General features: G+C 29.9%; 1 protein-coding gene across 3 annotated transcripts; it reads right to left on the bottom strand.

Moving 5' to 3' along the window:
* Window positions 1–2,824: 2,824 nt before the first annotated feature.
* Window positions 2,825–13,013, bottom strand: su(r) (suppressor of rudimentary). Of its 3 annotated transcripts, none has more exons than XM_008200743.3 (12): window positions 12,855–13,013; window positions 12,693–12,803; window positions 12,466–12,636; window positions 12,069–12,415; window positions 8,992–9,436; window positions 8,730–8,940; window positions 8,115–8,671; window positions 5,499–5,651; window positions 4,897–5,451; window positions 3,253–3,483; window positions 3,049–3,206; window positions 2,825–2,999 (listed from the first exon to the last, which is right to left on the bottom strand). In XM_008200743.3, the coding sequence occupies exons 1-12, from the start codon at window positions 12,888–12,890 to the stop codon at window positions 2,924–2,926; spliced, it is 3,051 nt and encodes a 1,016-aa protein (XP_008198965.1). In that variant the 5' UTR covers window positions 12,891–13,013; the 3' UTR covers window positions 2,825–2,923. The 3 variants fall into 3 exon arrangements, with proteins under 3 accessions (XP_008198965.1, XP_970271.1, XP_008198964.1); XM_965178.5 differs by lacking the exons at window positions 2,825–2,999; window positions 3,049–3,206; window positions 3,253–3,483 and adding exons at window positions 4,190–4,364; window positions 4,414–4,571; window positions 4,618–4,848; XM_008200742.3 differs by lacking the exons at window positions 2,825–2,999; window positions 3,049–3,206; window positions 3,253–3,483 and adding exons at window positions 4,190–4,364; window positions 4,414–4,571 and having other exon boundaries at window positions 4,618–5,451.
* Window positions 13,014–15,542: the final 2,529 nt, after the last annotated feature.

The raw sequence follows: 15,542 nt of genomic DNA, 5'->3' as shown, positions 1-15,542 counted from the left end.
GAACTATTATTAAAACTCCCTCGGAGAGTATATCGGGTGTGTCAAAAGTCGCGGATAAGCTCTTAAGAATATAGAAAAAGCTATACAAAGGCTGAAATCAGAAACAATAAATGGTAATGGCAATTTGAGAGAGAATTTTGTTCTAACCCGGCGCATCCACCATTTTTTTAAAACGAATAATTGTAAATTCCCCAAAGTTTTTCATTTTTTCTTTTGCATTTCGTTGAATAACGCGATTACATAATTGTCTAAAACAATTAAACAACACAAAAAATGTTACCTCGGATGAAGAGAAATAAAAAATAAAACACTATTTAATGTTTTATATTACTTTTTCTAACAACAAATCCACATGCCATATTTTTTCTTTTGCATGTCGTTTAAATAAGTAAGTATGTTAGACAAAACCTTGCAAAGTAATAGAACTAACATTATAGTAAATAATCTATCATTAAAAAACACTAAAATTTGTTTTTCAAATATTTCGACCATAAAATGGTCATTGAGTGAGGAGAAAAAATAAATTAAACACAAATATGTTTAGTATTTCTTTATTTGATTTTTTCTATTTTTCACCGAACCACCAAAAAAGTTGTAATAATAATAAGTTTCAATTAAAAATAAAAACTGTGTTATCAATAATTATGTGTCGAGAGCATGAATTAGTTCAACAGTTTGTCCTTTTTTAACAACATGTGGAATAGTTTTTGGTACCATACTAGAAACATGAAGAATATTCACAAAATTTTTAAATAAAAAAAGTACATTTTTTAATTGCTCTGACCCGGCGCATCCACCATTTTTGTTGTACCAAGTAAGACTGGGTCAAATCACCGAAGTAGCTTAAATAATGTAAGTGTACTCGTAGGTGTAGACAATAAACACATAAAAAAATAAAGATAAATAAATAAAAATTGACAAACGGTATCTCAATTGATAGTAGAAAAATAAGACTATAATGAAATACTGCCTGCAGTTACAATTAAAAATAATTAGAAATTCTGCCACTTCTCCCAAAAATTTTAATCTAGGGTTTTTTAATTAGGAAGTGTTATTATTAATTATTTAGTTACTTAAAATTTTATCTAAAACAAATCTACTCTTAAACACATACAATTTTTAATAGAAAATATATTGCATTTGTGATTATGGAAAACCTATTTTTTTATTACAAATTGAATCCACACCATCTGAACTCATTTAGCTTTTAACAAAAAAGGCAGGTTGTTGGGCATTTTAATAATTTACAAAAAAATAAATATTTAAATTTTGAGAAAAATAGCTACAACCCGGCGCATCCACCATTTTTCTAACAACGAATCACTTCAAATTCCTTATATTTTCTTTTGCATTTTGTTGAAATAAGTGATTATGTTTATCAAAACATGAACACATAATAGTCTAAAACAATTAAACAACACAAACCACAAGGTGGTCCTCGGATGAGAAATAACAAATAAATCGCTATTTAATATTTTATATTACTTTATTTGTCTTTTTCTTCTATTTTTTACCAAACCACCAAATGTTTAATTATAAGCATCAATTAATAATAGTAACTGTGTTTACAAAAATTATGTATCAAGGGCATGAACTAGTTTAACTGGTTGTCCCCTTTTGATAACATGTGGAATTGTTTTTGGAACCATACTGAAAATACCAGCATTATTTAACGAAATTGTTAAATAGTCAAAAGCTTACGTAATGCAATTTATAATTGGACAAACCGATAAACACAAAGTACATCCAGTACAGTCATCATTCACTGTAGGAATATGCGTCTTTGGATCAAAATTAATAGCTTGATAACCGGAATCGTTACACGTCATGTAACATTTACCACAGTTAATACACATGTCCTGAAATTTTTTGGTACCTCCTGTGATAAAATACAACCACACTTACACCATCAATCAACGCTACAACTTGTTTTGTATCATCTAACTTCTCGTAAGCCCCAATTTTGGGCAAAGCTCGCCCTACAATCTCATTAATTTTTGGTTCCTTTGACGGTACCTGTACCCCATTTATTGGGTACCCATTCTCACGCCCATTGTGGTGCAAAATAATTTCCCGCTTCACATTTTTCATTTTCTCCTCCCGTTCTTTAAGATATGGTCCAATGTGTGGCAATGCCTGAAATAAAACCTTGCCAAACAAATAAAAAAAATGATTTACCTTAAATTTACCTTTGACTTAAAGAAAAGGTTAATCACTTAGAATTGACTAAAATAACGTAATTCAGACGTAGCTTAAAGAAACTACGAAAAATAATACGGGTAGATAAAAAACTCTCCAAAAATACCACAAATATTATTTTACAGATAATATACGATTCGATGACAAGGTTAGAAATTTAGCCACTTCTTTCAAAAACATTAATCTAGGGTCTAAATTAGGAAGTTTTATTATTAATTATTTAGCTACTTGAGATTTTATCTAAAACAATTCTCCTCCTAAACCCACAGAATATTTAATAGAAAATATATTGCGTTTGGAAAACCTATTTTGTTGGACATACACTGTGGATTATTTTACAATCACTTTACAGAACCAAATTTAAATAATTAAAGACAATACATACTCAAATTACGAGAAAAATTGCTCTCACCCGGCGCATCCACCATTTTTTTCTAACAACGATTCATTTCAAATCCTTCAGTTTTTCATTTTTTCTTTTGCATTTCGTTGAAAAAAGTGATTATGCTTATCAAAACATAACCACATAACTGTCGAGAAGAATTAAATAACACAAAAATTTATTTTACAAACATGTTTCTACCACAAGGTGGTCCTCGGATGCGGAGAAATAAAACACTATTCATTGTTTTATATTACTTTATTAGATTTTTTCTATTTTTCACCAAACCACCAAATGTTTAATTAAATGTATCAATTAAAATAATAATTGTGTTAATAATAATTATGTATCAAGGGCATGAACTAGTTTAACTGGTTGTCCCCTTTTGATAACATGGGGAATAGTTTTTGGTACCATGCTAGAAACACCAAGATTACCCAATAAATTATTAAGTAGTCAAAACTTACGTAATGCAATCTATAATTGGACAAACCGATAAGCACAAAGTACATCCAGTACAATCATCATTCACTGTAGGAATATGCGTCTTTGGATCAAAACTAATAGCTTGATAACCAGAATCGTTACACGTCATGTAACATTTACCACAGTTAATACACATGTCCTGAAATTTTTTTGTACCTCCTGTGATAAAATACAATCATATTTACATCATCAATCAATGCTACCACTTGTTTTGTGTTATCTAACTTCTTGTAAGCCCCAATTTTGGGCAAAGCTCGCCCTACAATCTCATTAATTTTTGGTACCTTTGATGGTACCTGTACCCCATTTATTGGGTACCCATTCTCACACCCATTGTGGTGCAAAATAATTTCCCGCTTCACATTTTTCATTTTCTCCTCCCGTTCTTTAAGATACGGCTCAAAGTGTGGCAATGCCTGAAATAAAACCTTGCCAAACAAATAAAAAAAATGATTTACCTTAAATTTACCTTTGACTTAAAGAAAAGCTTAATCACTTAGAATTGACTAAAATAACGTAATTCAGACGTAGCTTAAAGAAACTACGAAAAATAATACGGGTAGATAAAAAACTCTCCAAAAATACCACAAATATTATTTTACAGATAACATACGATTCGATGACAAGGTTAAAAATTTAGCCACTTCTTTCAAAAACATTAATCTAGGGTCTAAATTAGAAAGTTTTATTATTAATTATTTAGCTACTTGAGACTTTATCTAAAACAATTCTCCTCCTAAACCCACAGAATTTTTAATAGAAAATATATTGCGTTTGCAATTATCTTTGGAAAACCTATTTTGTTGGACATACACTGTGGATTCTTTTACAATCACTTTGCAGAACCAAATTTAAATAATTAAAGACAATACATATTCAAATTACGAGAAAAATTGCTCTCGCCCGGCGCATCCACCATTTTTTCTAACAACGATTCATTTCAAATCCTTCAGTTTTTCATTTTTTCTTTACATTTCGTTGAAAAAAAGTGATTATGTTTATCAAAACATAACCACATAATTGTCGAGAACAATTAAACAACACAAAAATTTATTTTACAAATATGGTTCCACCACAAGGTGGTCCTCAAATGTGGAGAAATAACAAATAAAACACTATTCATTGTTTTGTATTACTTTATTTGATTTTTTCTATTTTTCACCAAACCACCAAATGTTTAATTAAATGTATCAATTAAAATAATAATTGTGTTAATAATAATTATGTATCAAGGGCATGAACTAGTTTAACTGGTTGTCCCCTTTTGATAACATGGGGAATAGTTTTTGGTACCATGCTACAAATATCAAGATTATTCAATAAATTATTAAGTAGTCAAAACTTACGTAATGCAATCTATAATTGGACAAACCGACAAGCACAAAGTACATCCAGTACAATCATCATTCACTGTAGGAATATGCGTCTTTGGATCAAAATTAATAGCTTGATAACCAGAATCGTTACACGTCATGTAACATTTACCACAGTTAATACACATGTCCTGAAATTTTTTTGTACCTCCTGTGATAAAATACAACCACACTTACATCATCAATCAACGCTACCACTTGTTTTGTATTATCTAACTTCTTGTAAGCCCCAATTTTGGGCAAAGCTCGCCCTACAATCTCATTAATTTTTGGTACCATTGACGGTACCTGTACCCCATTTATTGGGTACCCATTCTCACGCCCATTGTGGTGCAAAATAATTTCCTGCTTCACATTTTTCATTTTCTCCTCCCGTTCTTTAAGATACGGCCCAAAGTGCGGCAATGCCTGAAATAAAACCTTGCCAATCAAATCGAAAAAAATGGCACGCCTCACTTTATCTTCGTTACGTATTGAAACAACTGGTTTTCCCTTTTGGTGCTTAAAAGTGGGCGGACTTTGCCCATCCCACCTCGGCAAACGCCCATCAAGGTAAAGCAACGCTTTCAACCCAGTGCAATAATCATCAATCAGTGTGAAATCCTGGTTCTGTATAGCGCTGCAAACTTGGACCACTGTTGCCCCAGCTTGCAAATACTGCAAAGCAACATCTGCCGAATCAATGCCTCCAATGCCCATTATAGCGAATCCAGGCAAAGCGTTAGCGACCGCTGAAACCGCTCGTAATCCCATGGGTCTTGTGGCATTCCCGCTAACGCCTCCATAAGTGGTACGTTTGTCTAAACCCACAGCTGGCCAAGGGGAACCGTTTGCGCTCAAACCCATTAAGCCTGAAACTGTGTTAATGGCGGCAACGCCATCAGCGCCCCCTTCGTACGCCGCTGTGGCGATGTCAACAATGTTGGTGATGTTGGGGGTTAGTTTAATGAAGAAGGGGATTTTAACAGTGGCTCTGACCCATTGGGAAATGCCCTTAACTAACTCAGGTTTCTGTGGAAAAAAATTTTGTTAACAGTTTAGTTGTTGTGGGTGATTACTTGGCCGCAAGCTAGACCCATTCCAGATTCGCCCATGCCGTGGGGGCAACTTAAATTCAATTCTAGAGCATCTGCGCCTGCGTCTTCGGCCATTTTTGACAGTGTTTTCCAATCTTGTTCGTTGTAGGAACACATAATGCTCGCAATTACGATCTAAAAATAAAAAGATTGGTACCACAGTTGGCGCTGTAAATAATTTTTGAAGCTATTTTTCTTATTTACTATTTTTTTTTATTTATCTCGTGTCGTGTTTACGCTTTTCGTGTCATAACATTAATTTTATGAAAAAAAAAAATACGCAAGTCGACTACTAAATTATTAAAAAAATGAATAGAGCCAATTAAAGCGAGTTTAGTTAACCAAATTTTTGCCATTATTTTAAACAAAGCTCATCCTGTAACTTTATGACATAAGTAGACTTACGATTGGCTCTCTAATTATTTCTCTTTTGATTAAAATATGATTAATTCTTCACCATTATAATTATTAATAATACGAGTGCAAAAACTTAAGCTTAAAGTTCAAAGGCTATCGTTAACTTGAAGCGTTTTTGTATTACTGTTATTATTTTTATTTTGTTGAAACATTTTAATTTAAAATACGTTGCTGTAGGAAGCGTGTTTTAAAATAGGGAAAACATTAACTTAAAACACGTTACTATGGGAAACGCGTTTTAAAATCCAGGATTCAGATATTACAAAAAAGACTTAAAATAATACCAATAAAAAATAAATGATAATACATTTGCTCACTATCTGTATTTTGCCATTTTTGACGTTTACATCAACTAAAATTTCCCAACGCAAAAAAGCTTAACATCACAAAGTAAACTCATTATGATTTACTTCTAAAATTTCTTTAAATTCAATCAGAAACACTAATTACATTTACAATTTAATGCTGCGTTTAATTTTTACTGAATCAAAATTACTCGTGTCTCTTAAGTAATAATAGTTCATAATAAAATTTTAGCAAAACTCTCAATAAAAAACTAACAGTACTCAGAATAATGCATTCTTTGATTAATTTTGGAAACTAATACACCTTGCATAAATATTGTTAATTTTTATTACTTTCAATTACAAATCAACAAATGAAATTATAAATAAAGGTGTTTTTTTAATTCTTATACCTACACTGTTTTGAAAAATTAAATATTTAATTAAACTATTTAAATATTTAATAAAATTATATTTATTAATAAAATAATAAGTTTATTTAAATTCATTTTAAAATATTTAAATTCCCATTTTCTTGGATTTGTACCTATCTCTTCAAAACTTGATAAATACATCACTTAAATATTTAGTAGATCGTGTTTGGGCCTTTGAAAAAACCTTTTCCTTGGCGTTTAAAAAACATTTCAAAAAAAAATAATTAATCCTAAATTTTGAAGAACTTTAATTACACATAACTTAGCTTTTATAAAAAAATGGCTCATTTTTTTATTAGATAAAGGAGATTCTGCATCGATCTGTTTCTAAAAATTTAATTTCGAGGCATTTCTTTATTTGGAAATTTTAATAAAAATTCAATAAAATTCACTACTAATTCTTACACATGCAGGCTGATTTCAAAAACTTTCAAATAATAAAAAAACGTTTAACTAAACACAAAAAATAAAAAAGCAACGTAATTTCTTATTTTTTTCTTATTTAAATAATTTTTTTTTATTGAACATGTTATCGGATTTAAATCATTGTCAAATTTGCCAAATACCTACACAATACATTACACAACATTTTTAACAGGTATTTGTTTTACTATTTCCAATAACTAAATTCAAGAAAAACACGGAATGAAGAGCCAAATCTAATGAAAAAAAAACTCAAATTTTTTTTGTTAAAAAACCTTTTAATTAGATGTCTTTTATCACTACCCAAGAGGTGGTCAGAGACTTTTGAACTAGCCGGTAGAAATATTTCTCATTCAATAAACGACAAGTTCTGTTTTTTTTATTTCCGTAATACTGCCGTGCTAAGCAAGAACGTCGTAACTGACTTTTTTGTCAAATTTGAGATAACACAAAATCTGAGATCAATAGTGCAATAACTTTGATACTAAATAACTTTAATAGACATTATCCAGAAATTAATAAGACGAAATACGTATAAATTATATATATTATATATATTATATATACTCTACAATAATATTTCCGTTATTACTCTTTAACTTTTTTGCGACAAGTTCGTAGAGAAAACTACTCAGCGTCCAAAAATACATAGAAATTAGAAAACCACAAACATCCGAGACCTACTATTTTAAGGCTCGAGAAAGTTTAGCAAAGTTCTTTTTTATTTAAATATTTTATTTACTTTCTTCAAATGTAGATAAACCAAACAGTTTTCATTATAAGTTTTATTATCTAATAAGCTGATCAAAAAATTCATAATAATAAACAGTTCAATTCATTTGATTTTTCCAGATTCAAAATTTGTATCCCTAACGTCATTCTCTAAAAACAAAGCAAGAAAAAAATTGTTACTTCTTTTAAACAAAAATATGCTGTTATATTGTTTTTTGAATAGATCATTTAAAACTACTGTATTTTTCAAAAAAGTAACATCGTCATCTGTCAAAAATTTGAAACAAGTATTGCACTTGCCTACCTACCTTGGTCGGAAAATCTGTTTTCAATTCCTGGATTCCTTTCAACCAATAAGCTGCACACTTTTCTGATATTAGTTCAATATTAAGGAAGGAACCTTGTTGAGGTCCATAATTATGTCCTGCCGTAGTACCTCTAACAATTCTCGGGGACACATTCGTAACTAAATCTTTATCCAAAGAAAAAGTTTTAGTGACTGTGTAAGCCCATCCTTGCTCAAAAGCCCTCCTTATCATAGCTGTAGTTGTAGCTGGAGGTGCGGAAGCAAGTCCGAATGGATTTTCAAATTTAATTCCACACATCTCAACTGATAAATCAACATTATCAATTTCAGTATAAAACAGTGGGAGTTTTGGTGATGTTGTTAAAGGTAAACCTTCCAAATAACAATGCATGTACCAAGCTGCTGTTTTTCCATCATTGACTGCTTCTACCGTAGTTTCAGCAACACCTGCTAAATCACCTCCCACCCACACAGAAGTGTGAGAGCTTTGCATTGTGTTAAGATCAACACTTGGTAGATTTTGGTCAGTAAATTTCAAAGGTTTCAAAGCTTCAACAACTGGGAAAATAAATTATCACGTAAAAAATTAATAAGTCAAAGAATTTTTTTAACAAACCAGCTGGATCTTCTAGTCCTGACCCAAATGCAGAAATAAGATAATTCGCTTTAATTGTAGTCAACTGTTCCGGGTCTTGGACCCATTGACCACTTTCGTCCTGTTCCGTTCTGCTAAACGTCACAGATACGATTTTACCATCTTTAACATTGACTTTATGAGGTGATAGAAAACCAACCAACTCGCATTTTTCTTCAACGGCTAAACTCACCTTCAATTTGATTATTTTTGTTGAAGAAACAACAGAAAAAACTTAAATTACCTCCTCTGGAACAGCTCTAATGTTAGTAAAACCTCTCCGAAAAACAACAAACACTTTTCTAGCCCCGCATCTAAGGGCAGACGTCGCACAATCAAAAGCAGTGTCTCCTGCACCCAAAACAATAACAGTTCCCTTCAGTCTTGGTAAAGTAGCTTTACAAAGACAAACTCCAGGTTTGCTGGCTTTTGCTACTCTTGGTAGGAAATCTTTAGAAGTGTAGAAACCCATGTCGGGGGTTAGATTTTTGAAAAGTGGGTTCAGTTTAGGTTGGGGTAAGCCTATACCGACGAAAACGGCCTTAGCGTCTTTTAATAACTTTTCCAAAGTAATGTCATGTTTTGAGAGGCTTCGGCCTGTTTCGATTTTTACGCCCAAGTCTTTTACCAGCTGGATTTCAAAGTTAACAACAGAGATGGGTAAACGGTATTGCGGTATTTCAGAAGTACTAAAAATTAAAAATTCTGAAGACAAAGTTTGTTGTACAGGTTGTTCCGTCTAAATCACACATTAGAAACAATGTGACCTCTAATATTATTTATCTGTACAAAACGGTAATTATTTAAGTACAGACTTTCAAAAGGCAGTACCCATTAATTTTGTTATTTTAAATAGAATGCCAAGTTGTTTATTATTGTGTTTTTGGATTACATGGATTTATTAGAGTTATTAGAGCAATTAGAGTTATTTCAATTCTCCCTACACCTAAGTTTAACCGAAATTTAAATGTATTTGTACATTTTTTTTTTGGAAGATGCATCTTTAAAATTTGATAAATTTATTAATAATATTTTAAAACGAAAGCTTAGATCTTTCTAAGCTTTTCTTTTATAATTTTGAAGAAGTTAACAAACTCCAAATTTTTTACGATCAATTTTTAGAATTGCAATCACCCAAAACTCAACTTTTACAAACGGAATATCTAATTTTTTCATACTAAACAAAAAAAAAATTCTGCATCGATCGAGAAAGAAGAAGAAAAAACGATAAATGTTTATATAAAGAGTTTGTACAATTACAATTACAATTAGAGACGTAGAGGCAGTTCTACACCAAGCTTTAGAAGACTCGAAAGCTTTATATTCGTATGTGGATCTAGAAATGTAAAAAATAAACGACCTAGAAATCAATCCAACAAAAAAAAGACTCTAAGGAACAAAGCAGACAATTAAAATTATACTAAAAAATAGCTTGCTGTTCAGGATAACGATGAGAGTAAAAAATAAACAGTCGGTTCAAAGGAGATCTTCAAGATCTAACATTAACTTAGATTTTAAAAATGGCTCATTTCTACAAGTAGTAGTTTTTCTAAAGTGATTAGAAAGTTTTCATTATGTTGGTCATTTGAACCTACTAAAAAACGATTTATTATCAATCGACTTCAAAAAGTTATTTAAGTAAAAACAACAAACTAAATCTAAAAATGTGTACTGCGAGAAAAAGAAAATAATACTTATGTAGCAAAAAATATTAAGAAGTGGTAGGTATATCGGAAAACTAATACGAGTAGAAAAACAAACAAAAATCTCATTTTTAAAAAACATAAAAGGAGCGGAAGAGAAATTATATGGCCAAAAGTAAAAGGTATTACATGTTTTGCAAAAAAATTATATACAATTTATGATCCTATTTTGTTCTCTTCAGAATAACGTTTGAAATTAAATAATAAACAAATTATAAATTATTAATGGTAAGTATACAAAATATTCAAAAGAGATTTTGTCATAGATATTTGTTCTTAATATTGTTTTCTGGAGCTTATGTATTATTTATTTTTATTTACATTTTTATTATTTAGTATTATTTGAGATTATTGTATGTGAAAGTTTCAAAATAATTTTTTGTATTTGATTGTGCAATGTGTGTGTTTACTTTCTTTGATATATCTAATACTATAATACAAATACTGTGTAGTTAATAAAAAAATAATAATAAATAAAAAAGCAAAACTAAAAAATCATAGAATACAAGGTGAATCTGCTTAAATAGATATTTACCTAACGTGTTTGAAAAATACAATTTGCCAGATGAGCACTTTGTTTGCGACACGAGCGCAGCGAGGGTTGTATGAAGTGCGAATGTAGGAAATTGCTTACCAAACAAGTTAATTAAGTACAATATTGGAACAAACACCTCAAAAAAATTTTTTTTATATAATTTAGTTTTTTTAGCTGATAAGTTGTATCAGGTCAAACAATCATCAAATTGACATGAACTGTCACTTATCATAAAAAAAACTGTTGTTTCCATCTCAACGGTAGCGATACCAACCTAATAATGAGTATTAAATTAAATTTAAAATTATAAATAAATTTAAAAAAAAATTAATTTAATTAAAATTATTTAATTTAAAAATCGTTTTGTTCCAACAACAAAAATTTGAATAACAATTGTATTACGCACATGTATCTCAAAAAATAATCTTCACACAGAAATCAGCGTTTGTAATTATATAATTGACATTTTTCACCAAAAATTAAACTAGCAACATTATCTTAGTTTTTTTAAACAAATCATTATTTGAGCATTGGTTGTCTTAGAATGACACTAATTTTATTAATATTTGTATTTTTAATTAATTAATGTTTATGAGAAATTGTCAAAAAATATTAAAAGAATTGATATGAATAGAGAAAAGACAGAAAGAAAGCATTTAATAACAAAAATACAAAAGTATTCTGATAAAAATCACACTCACAACTCTTATAGTAAAAAAAGTCAAATTTTGACTTCCTCGCGAATTGCTTATAAATAGTTACGGTTAATAAATCCTAACATTCCTAACTAATTATTTAAGTCTTGAAATATTTAAGTGTCAGATTTATTCAGGTTATTTGTGATGAAGTTATTTGGAATTTACCCATTTGTAAATATTTTAAAATTATTGATATAAATCGAATTATTGATGAAAAAAATTATTAGAAGTATTTCTAATATAGTATTTCTAATGTGAGGTTTAGACGCAACACCCCGTAGAATTCCAGCCAAATATTTTTACAAAAGCCATAAATAAAATAATCTTAGATTATCGGCAATCAATTACCAATATTACTTAATAATTTATCAAAACAGATAAAAACCTTAGTCCCCCAACGAAATCTTGTTTTTCGTAGATAGTGATGTTATCATATCCCAGCCGTCCCAAAAACGTGGCACACGACAACGACGCCGGCCCCGCCCCCATTAAAACAATTTTCGCGTTCGAATTTTTCGGAGCCGGTGTTTTGGGGTCCCTGATTTGCCTAACACCCATCTTACTAAAAACCTCCGTGGCAAAGTGTTGCAAACCGCCTATATTTATGGGCCCTTCTTCAGACGCATGTAAATTACAGCCGCCCACACAGAGGTCGCTAGTGGGACAGACCATGCCGCAGGTGATTCCCAGAGGATTATCCGAGAAAATTGCTTTAGCCGCTCCATAATAATTCTACCACGAAAACAATAATCGTATTGGTTTTGAGTAAAATTTTTGCTTACTTTATTGGCAATGCTTGTGATAAAAGATTTGATGTCCAGTTGTGTAGGGCAAGATTTTTGGCAAGGGGCGTCTGCGCATTTTAAACACCTTGCGGCTTCTTTCAGAGCGCCTCTTTCGCTGAGTGTTGTTGGTTTAATGTCAGAGAAATCGTTTTCAAGGTCTGGGCAAGTCTAGTTTTCATAAATAAATATTTAGAAATATTTGCTTTTGTTGTTACTTGACCTACCTGACACTTGCGATCGGCGTTTCGCTTCCAATGTTTTTTATTTATTTTGGTTGCAGCAGATGGCATAAAATTTGATTGGGAACGAACGCGGGGATTTAAAGCAAGGATGTTCTACGACAATTTAATTTTTGATTTGATTTTTTCGTGAAAAAAATTACTTACTTCAATATCGGGTAAATCCACACTAGACTTTGCCATGGTGAAACGCACTGGCTGTCGACCACGACAAATCTAAACTATGATAAATGTCCTGATACAAGTCAATGTTGTGCGCTAACTCTTATTACTTCCTTATCTTCAATCACGTGATATTAGAGGTCAAATCCACAACATCATTTATTTTTATTTGTCTAGTTTAGATGACGGTGTTCGGTCATGTTTATTTATTGTGTACAGCCAAAAAATTGATCAAAGATAATTGCTGTTGCGTGCACGGATGTACGCGCAAACAACTTTTTAATTGTCCTACTTTTGGAGACCACTTTATGTATACCAGTAGTGACACAGTGAATTGAAATTATTCTCTTTGTAAAAGTAAAGCAAAATAAACGCATTGCTGTGTGGTTACAGAAAAACTCATTCTTAAGATAATTACTGTACTACATAGTAATGTTTTCGACTTATAAACAAAAGTTAACATTTTAGCGAAATCTTAAAAAAATCATATCTTTCTTAATACGAAACATACACATTTAAAACAAACGTACAAAGAATTTAATAATGTTATCAGCAATTATTTTAAACCATTCGTTCAGCTGTAATACTATAGTTTTATTATTTTTTTAATAGGAATCATAGGCGGCTGTCATATTTATGAAAAATTTATTTTTTTCTGATATAATGTCTATTTGTGTAATACATTATTTTTAAATATTTAAGGAAAAACATAACATTTTGCTTTTTCTTTATAGTAGGCCATGGGAAAATTTTGGATTTTCATTTAAAACCTTGAAAAATATATTACCCAAAAAGTATTTGTAATTTACTGATTTTTTAAACACTAATTAATTTAAAAAGAGCATAATAAATTATTATAGATCAAATTTTTGTTATTAATAAAAATTATTTGTTTCTAGATTTCAAATGGCAAGCCTACATCGTCATTCTATTTTCTAATTAAACATTAAAAAAATCTGATTGCATGCTAATAAAATAAAATTTTATTTTACAAAAGAAATTTCAATCCAAAATTAAATTCCATCTGCAGTCAAAAAATACGTAACATTATCAATAAAGTATAAAAAAGTGTCATTAAATGGTAGTGAGACATCGTTTTCAATTTTCTGCACATTTTTTATGTAAATAAAACCTGCAATCATTGTACATTTCTTCAATTGAAAATAACTCTAACAGAGCTTATTCTTATAATTCCACATTTTTTACTTTAATAACCGTTCACAAAATTTCTAGATTATTCACACCTTTTATGTGAAATAGTTTTTCCATGGCCAACTACTTTCAAATATTTTAAATATATTTTTTATCAAAAGTATAGAAAAATATTAAACTATATTTATATTGTTTTCAGTTCAGAAAAAATAAGCTTTTCGAAAATGTCAAAGCCAACTGTGATTCCCATTTAAAAAAATACAACTATATGTTATTACAGCTAAACGAATTAAATTCTCATTATCAAATTCTCTGTAAAAAAGTGACTGGATAATGTCTTTGTTTCCTGTACATTAAATAAGAGGATAAAAGTAGAGTACAACATTTCAGTCTTATCTTATACAAGCTAATTCACCTTAGATGACGAACCTTTCGTAAATAAAATGCAACACACACTAGATATGAAGGTTATAGTTTAAAAGAAGTTGAAATATTTTGTATAGAAGATCAAATTGACTTTAAAGTTCGCAAAATATTTTTTAATCATTATTTTTAAAATATGTAGGTAATATTGATATAACTTATCGCCTAATAAAACATTTTTATGAATAAAATCCTGTTTTGATATTGCATTTTTAGTCCCTGTGTTAATCTTCTTAAAATAAACGTTTTGATTTTTACAATAAATAATCTCAATATATTATGTTATCTTGCTTTAATTGATTCATATGTTTATATGTTTCCAGACATTTCCTTAATTGATTCGTACAATTAATATTTAAACATAATTTTGTTATGAGAAAAATCACTTTTAGATGATCCGTTGAACTTGGAATGAATTTCATAATTTATTTTAGGGCGTAGCTTGAATTTAATTCTTACTTGTTCTGGATTAACTACGTCAAATTAATCACAAATATTTTTTATTTAATACATAACAACGACACTTACTAATCGGTTTTGTAGCAATTATTATTATTGTTTAAATCTTAAGCCAGATAATTTTCGGTTAAAAAATAAGGTAACGAACTCACACAAGTAATCGTTAGCATTTTTACAGTTTACGAGACTTTGTACAATAAGTTCTGCGTAAAAAAATGTATGTAATACACGCAATGAGCCCAAATGACCAATTTATAAAAAAAAATACTATTTCCAGTAGAAAAATAACACGAAAACAAAAAAAAATAAAGGAAAATTATACGTTATCATAAAATGTAGATATAAAAAACAATAGTTCGTATTAAATAACAACAATTGAAATTATCAAGATAAATACTTTATTTTAGACAACCTCTTAATATTTCAGTAGCTTTAATTACCTAAAACCCATACTTATTATACTAGGATGCCACGCGACATACAAATAAAATGTCCCTACTCTGGTTAGTTCCTTTAAAGTCGCCAGATAGCGCTGTTGTTCCCAAAACGTATAGGTTTTAGAGCAATAACTTGTTTAAATGACGGAGCGCAAAAAATAAACAAAAAAATGACAAGTACATAAGAATTCTCAATACTGGT

The sequence above is a fragment of the Tribolium castaneum genome, chromosome 1 (genome assembly GCF_031307605.1).
Source record: "Tribolium castaneum strain GA2 chromosome 1, icTriCast1.1, whole genome shotgun sequence".
In the NCBI taxonomy this organism is placed as follows: Eukaryota; Metazoa; Arthropoda; class Insecta; order Coleoptera; family Tenebrionidae; genus Tribolium; species Tribolium castaneum.
The sequence above is the reverse complement of the archived record's forward strand: the minus strand, read 5'-3'. Positions and strand labels throughout refer to the sequence as shown.